Below are 7,500 nucleotides of genomic sequence, written 5' to 3' on the forward strand. Positions count from 1 at the left end.
TGTCTCTGTCCCTTTCTGAAACCTGTTGTTATTATGGGGTTAACAGAGGGGCTGTGAAACCTATTGTTATTATGGGGTTAACAGAGAGGTTATTATGGGGTTGACAGAGAGGTTATTATGGGGTTGACAGAGAGGTTATTATGGGGTTAACAGAGAGGTTATTTAGGGTTAACAGAGAGGTTGAGAAACAGAGTTTGATTGGTTAAGAGATGGCTGAGTCATTGATGAATCAGGAAATCAGATTTTTACGTGTCCATTTAAATCCTTTGTAAAAATCCCCTCCACAACGGCCTATCGACGTCAAATATATTAGGCTCGTCAAAGAAATTAACCACGATGCACCATGTTCAGTTTGGCAACAATACCTTAAATAAAAAATAATAATAATGAAACAATTAATTAACCTTTTTTTTTTTACTATTGTAACGCTAATGCTTTAAAAATATATATATATATATAAATAAATACAAATATATATTTTTTATCCTAAACATCATCTGAACCGTAGGACCAACGAAAACGTGGACCGTGAACTTAGTTTCAGTAACGGTAAGGGATTGGTTAAAAAGATTTTACGTTTTCCATTTAAACCAATGTAAATCCCCTCCACAACGATCTATCAATGTAAAACATGGTATTGATTGTCTCAACAACAAACAATAAACTCATTTTAACAACTTATTATTTACCTCAAAATACAATCATCTTCTCCTTCGAAAACCAAATGTCAAATTCATTATAGATTTTGAATATAGACTGATTACAATAGTCGCTCGTGTTCAAATATGGGCCGCAGTGTACCTACGCATTCCCCGGACAGTTTATTAGGTACACCGTCCACCGTTCACCACAATTGGATCGCTCCTCCAGACAGTGAGTCACGTGGTCGTAGCTTGTTATATAAAGCAGGCAGACAGGCATCGAGGCATTCAGTTACTGGTCCACCGGACAGTTTATTAGGTACACCGTCCCATTCACCACAATTGGATCGCTCCTCCAGACAGAGAGTCACGTGGTCGTAGCTTGTTATATAAAGCAGGCAGACAGGCATCGAGGCATTCAGTTACTGGTCCCATTGAACGTTTAGAACGGGCAACAACAAAACACGTGACCCAAGGTCCTTTTTTGAGCGTGGTACGACCGTCGATGCCAGGTGCTCCCGGACCCAGTATCTCAGAAACGTCTGTCCTTCCTGGGACTTTTCACACACACGACATCGTCTAGGCTTTTACAACAAACAAAAACAAACAAAAAACAACATCCAGTCAACGGCAGTCCAGCGGGTCCAAAACTCGTTGACTGAGAGAGGTAAAACAACAACAACAACAACAACCACAACAACAATAACAACAACGACAACAACAACAACAACAACAACAACAGTAACAGTAACAACAACAACAACAACAACAACAACAAAAAACTAAGTAGAAAAAGTCTCCAGTGGGCACGCGATCACCAACACTGGACAAGAAGCGGAAAAAAAACACATCCTGGAATATGACAGCGAGTTCAGTTTATTCGAGTGGCCTGGTCAGTCCCCCGTCCCCAGTCCCTCGTCCCCAGTCCCCCATCCCCAGTCCCCGTCCCCCCAGGACCTCAAACCCAATAAAGCCTCTTTGGGACGAGACGGAACGGGACGTCTGATCAGCAGCAACTGCGTGACGCCATCGCGTCAACATGGATCAATCAATCAACATCCCTGTTGGTTCCGTGAGAGATAAACACGGTAATGCTTTTACTGTACGTACATAAAGGAAGATAGGTCCTACATGATAGAGCGCTTTGCTTTGTTAATCCAACTGACCTTCTGTCCTTCCTGTCATCCTGTGAACACCGTTCATCGATGCTCGCAGCTATATTTATTTTCTATTCTCTTTGCATTTTTATTTTCCGCTGTATTTCCTAAGTGTAGTTTTGTTCCTGCTGTATTTCCTAAGTGCAATTTTGTTCCTGCTGTATTTCCTAAGTGCAATTTTGTTCCTGCTGTATTAGTGTAATTTTGTTCCTGCTGTATTTCCTAAGTGTAATTTTGTTCCTGCTGTATTTCCTAAGTGTAATTTTGTTCCTGCTGTATTTCCTAAGTGTAATTTTGTTCCTGCTGTATTTCCTAAGTGTAATTTTATTCCTGCTGTATTTCCTAAGTGTAGTTTTGTTCCTGCTGTATTAGTGTAGTTTTGTTCCTGCTGTATTTCCTAAGTATAGTTTTGTTCCTGCTGTATTCCAAGTGTAGTTTTGTTCCTGCTGTATTAGTGTAATTTTGTTCCTGCTGTATTAAGTGTAGTTTTGTTCCTGCTGTATTAGTGTAGTTTTGTTCCTGCTGTATTTCCTAAGTGTAGTTTTGTTCCTGCTGTATTAGTGTAGTTTCGTTCCTGCTGTATTTCCTAAGTGTAGTTTTGTTCCTGCTGTATTTCCTAAGTGTAATTTTATTCCTGCTGTATTTCCTAAGTGTAATTTTGTTCCTGCTGTATTAGTGTAGTTTTATTTCTGCTGTATTAGTGTAATTTTGTTCCTGCTGTATTAGTGTAGTTTTGTTCCTGCTGTATTTCCTAAGTGTAGTTTTGTTCCTGCTGTATTAGTGTAGTTTTGTTCCTGCTGTATTTCCTAAGTGTAGTTTTGTTCCTGCTGTATTTCCTAAGTGTAGTTTTGTTCCTGCTGTATTAGTGTAGTTTTGTCCCTGCTCTATTTCCTAAGTGTAGTTTTGTTCCTGCTGTATTTCCTAAGTGTAGTTTAATTCCTGCTGTATTATACATCTCTCTCTAGCTCTCTTCTCTCTATCTCTGTCGGTCTATTTCTCTCTCAGCAGGCACAACTAAACAACAGGAGGTCTGATGTCTCCTGACAGCTACGAAGACAGAGAGAGAGGGAGAGAGAGAGAGAGAGAGAGAGAGAGAGAGAGAGAGAGAGAGAGAGAGAGAGAGAGAGAGAGAGAGAGAGAGAGAGAGAGAGAGAGAGAGAGAGAGAGAGAGAGAGAGAGAGAGAGAGAGAGAGAGAGAGAGAGAGAGAGAGAGAGAGAGAGAGAGAGAGAGAGAGAGAGAGGGAAGAGGGAGAGAGAGAGAGAGAGAGAGAGAGAGAGAGAGAGAGAGAGGGAGAGAGAGAGAGAGAGAGAGAGAGGAGAGAGAGAGAGAGAGAGAGAGAGAGAGAGAGAGAGAGAGAGGAGGGAGAGAGGAGAGAGAGAGAGAGAGAGAGAGAGAGAGAGAGAGAGAGAGAGAGAGAGAGAGAGAGAGAGAGAGAGAGAGAGAGAGAGAGGGGAAGAGCAGAAGACAGGGAGAGAGGAAAAGGTCTGGACTCATTAAGGTTCTGTTCTGACACATTCTGCCTTCTGACCTTTTGATGGAACAACAAGGTGGAGCTGAAACACTCTGGAACACCAGTAAACTGCAGTTCACCATCAACACACAACTAACATCAGACACACCATCACTACCATCACCACCACTATCACCATCATCACCACCATCATCACCATCATCACCACTATCACCATCATCACCACCATCACCACCACTACATCACCATCATCACCACCATCACCACCATCACTCACCATCACCACCATCACCACCATCATCACCATCATCATCACCATCATCACCACCATCACCATCATCACCACCATCACCACCATCATCACCATCACCACCATCATCACCATCATCACCATCACCACCATCACCATCATCATCACCACTCACCACCATCATCACCACCATCACCATCACCACCATCACCACCATCATCACCATCATCATCACCACCACTATCACCATCATCACCATCATCACCATCACCACCATCATCATCACCATCACCATCATCACCATCACTACCATCACTACCATCACCACCATCATCATCACCATCATCATCATCACCACCATCACACCATCACCACCATCATCACCACCATCATCATCATCACCACCATCATCACCACCACCACCACCACCACCACCATCACCATCATCACCACCATCACCATCATCAACATTGACCAGCTGAAAGGACAGGAGGGGACAGAGAGAGACAGCGGAGACTTACAGCTTTGGGTTTGAATGGCGGTTGCACTTCCTTGTTCTCCAGTTTGTCCCAGTCCATATAGCGGAAGAACCCGTGGTCCCTGATGTCTCGCTCCCCCTCAGGACCACAGCCCAGACGCTTCCCAGGGTGCTTAGTCATCAACTAGAGACAGGGAGGGACGGGGTTAGAGGCTCCGTAGAGACAGGGAGGGGGTTAGAGGCTCCGTAGAGACAGGGAGGGGGTTAGAGGCTCCATAGAGACAGGGAGGGACGGGGTTAGAGGCTCCGTAGAGACAGGGAGGGGGTTAGAGGCTCCATAGAGTCGGGAGGGGGTTAGAGGCTCCATAGAGACAGGGAGGGGGTAAGAGGCTCCATAGAGACAGGGAGGGGGATAGAGGTTAGAGGCTCCATAGAGGCAGGGAGGGGGTTAGAGGCTCCATAGAGGCAGGGAGGGGGTTAGAGGCTCCATAGAGACAGGAAGGGGGTTAGAGGCTCCATAGAGGCAGGGAGGGGGTTAGAGGCTCCGTAGAGACAGGGAGGGGGTTAGGAGGCTCCGAGAGACAGGAGGGGTTAGAGGCTCCATAGAGACAGGGAGGGGGTTAGAGGCTCCATAGAGACAGGGAGGGGGTTAGAGTTTAGAGGCTCCATAGAGCCAGGGAGGGGGTTAGAGTTTAGAGGTTCCATAGAGACAGGGAGGGGGTTAGAGGCTCCGTAGAGACAGGGAGGGGGTTAGAGGCTCCATAGAGACAGGGAGGGGGTTAGAGGCTCCGTAGAGACAGGGAGGGGGTTAGAGGCTCCATAGAGACAGGGAGGGAGGTTAGAGGGTCCATAGAGGCAGGGAGGGGGTTAGAAGCTCCATAGAGACAGGGAGGGGGTTAGAGGCTCCATAGAGTCAGGGAGGGGGTTAGAGGCTCCGTAGAGACAGAGAGGGGGTTAGAGGCTCCGTAGAGACAGGGAGGGGTTAGAGGCTCCATAGAGACAGGGAGGGGGTTAGAGGCTCCATAGAGACAGCGAGGGGGGTTAGAGGCTCCATAGAGACAGGGAGGGGGTTAGAGGCTCCATAGAGTCAGGGAGGGGGGTTAGAGGCTCCATAGAAACAGGGAGGGGGTTAGAGGCTCCATAGAGACAGGGAGGGGGGTTAGAGGCTCCATAGAGCCAGGGAGGGGGTTAGAGGCTCCATAGAGCCAGGGAGGGAGATAGAGGTTAGAGGCTCCATAGAGCCAGGGAGGGGGTTAGAGGCTCCGTAGAGACAGGGAGGGGGATAGAGGCTCCATAGAGACAGGGAGGGGGATGGAGGTTAGAGGCTCCGTAGAGACAGGGAGGGGGTTAGAGGCTCCATAGAGACAGGGAGGGGGTTAGAGGCTCCATAGAGACAGGGAGGGGGTTAGAGGCTCCATAGAGACAGGGAGGGGGATAGAGGTTAGAGGCTCCATAGAGGACAGGGAGGGGGTTAGAGGCTCCATAGAGACAGGGAGGGGGTTAGAGGCTCCATAGAGCCAGGGAGGGGGTTAGAGGCTCCATAGAGACAGGGAGGGGGATAGAGGTTAGAGGCTCCATAGAGACAGGGAGGGGGTTAGAGGCTCCGTAGAGACAGGGAGGGGTTAGAGGCTCCATAGAGTCGGGGAGGGGGTTAGAGGCTCCATAGAGACAGGGAGGGGATAGAGGTTAGAGGCTCCGTAGAGACAGGGAGGGGTTAGAGGCTCCATAGAGCCAGGGAGGGGGTTAGAGGCTCCATATAGACAGGGAGGGGGTTAGAGGCTCCATAGAGACAGGGAGGGGGTTAGAGGCTCCATAGAGTCAGGGAGGGGGTTAGAGAGTCCATAGAGACAGGGAGGGGGTTAGAGGCTCCATAGAGCCAGGGAGGGGTGTTAGAGGCTCCATAGAGCCAGGGAGGGGGGTTAGAGGCTCCATAGAGACAGGGAGGGGGATAGAGGCTCCATAGAGACAGGGAGGGACGGGGTTAGAGGCTCCGTAGAGACAGGGAGGGGGTTAGAGGCTCCATAGAGTCGGGAGGGGCTTAGAGGCTCCATAGAGACAGGGAGGGGGTTAGAGGCTCCATAGAGACAGGGAGGGGGATAGAGGTTGGAGGCTCCATAGAGGCAGGGAGGGGGTTAGAGGCTCCATAGAGGCAGGGAGGGGGTTAGAGGCTCCATAGAAACAGGAAGGGGGTTAGAGGCTCCATAGAGGCAGGGAGGGGGTTAGAGGCTCCGTAGAGACAGGGAGGGGGTTAGAGGCTCCGTAGAGACAGGGAGGGGGTTAGAGGCTCCATAGAGACAGGGAGGGGGTTAGAGGCTATAGGCTCCATAGAGACAGGGAGGGGGATAGAGGCTCCATAGAGACAGGACGGGGTTAGAGGCTCAGTAGAGCCAGCAGGGAGGGGGTTAGAGGCTATAGGCTCCATAGAGACAGGGAGGGGGTTAGAGGCTATAGGCTCCATAGAGACAGGGAGGGGGATAGAGGCTCCATAGAGACAGGGAGGGGGTTAGAGGCTCCATAGAGACAGGGAGGGGGTTAGAGGCTCCATAGAGCCAGGGAGGGGGTTAGACGTTAGAGGCTCCGTAGAGCCAGGGAGGGGGTTAGAGGCACCATAGAGACAGGGAGGGGGTTAGAGGCTAGAGGCTCCATAGAGCCAGGGAGGGGGTTAGAGGCTCCATAGAGCCAGGGAGGGGATTAGAGGCTCCATAGAGACAGGGAGGGGGTTAGAGCCTCCATAGAGACAGGGAGGGGGTTAGAGGCTCCATAAACACAGGGATGGGGTTGAGACAGGGAGGGGGTTAGAGGCTCCATAGAGACAGGGAGGGGGTTAGACGTTAGAGGCTCCGTAGAGACAGGGAGGGGGTTAGAGGCTCCATAGAGACAGGGAGGGGGTTAGAGAGCTCCATAGAGACAGGGAGGGGGTTAGAGGCTCCATAGAGACAGGGAGGGGGTTAGAGGCTCCATAGAGCCAGGGAGGGGGTTAGAGACTCCATAGAGATGGGAGGGGGATAGAGGCTCCATAGAGTCAGGGAGGGACGGGTTAGAGGCTCCGTAGAGACAGGGAGGGGGTTAGAGGCTCCATAGAGTCGGGAGGGGGTTAGAGGCTCCATAGAGACAGGGAGGGGGTTAGAGGCTCCATAGAGACAGGGAGGGGGATAGACTTTAGAGGCTCCATAGAGGCAGGGAGGGGGTTAGAGGCTCCATAGAGGCAGGGAGGGGGTTAGAGGCTCCATAGAAACAGGAAGGGGGTTAGAGGCTCCATAGAGGCAGGGAGGGGGTTAGAGGCTCCGTAGAGACAGGGAGGGGGTTAGAGAATCCGTAGAGACAGGGAGGGGGTTAGAGGCTCCATAGAGACAGGGAGGGGGTTAGAAGCTATAGGCTCCATAGAGACAGGGAGGGGGATAGAGGCTCCATAGAGACAGGGACGGGGTTAGAGGCTCCGTAGAGACAGGCAGGGAGAGGGTTAGAGGCTATAGGCTCCATAGAGACAGGGAGGGGGTTAGAG

At 50.1% G+C, this 7,500-nt stretch overlaps 1 protein-coding gene across 1 annotated transcript in view; it reads right to left on the reverse strand.

Annotated features, from left to right (window-relative positions):
* Window positions 1-7,500, reverse strand: part of LOC106563911 (protein kinase C beta type) — a 180,215-nt gene that overhangs the window by 13,301 nt on the left and 159,414 nt on the right. The window contains 1 exon segment of the mRNA XM_082976102.1: window positions 4,042-4,182. Within this exon segment, the coding sequence (XP_082832228.1) occupies window positions 4,042-4,182 (141 nt within the window).

This window comes from Salmo salar, chromosome 06 (genome assembly GCF_965601325.2).
Source record: "Salmo salar chromosome 06, fSalSal1, whole genome shotgun sequence".
In the NCBI taxonomy this organism is placed as follows: Eukaryota; Metazoa; Chordata; class Actinopteri; order Salmoniformes; family Salmonidae; genus Salmo; species Salmo salar.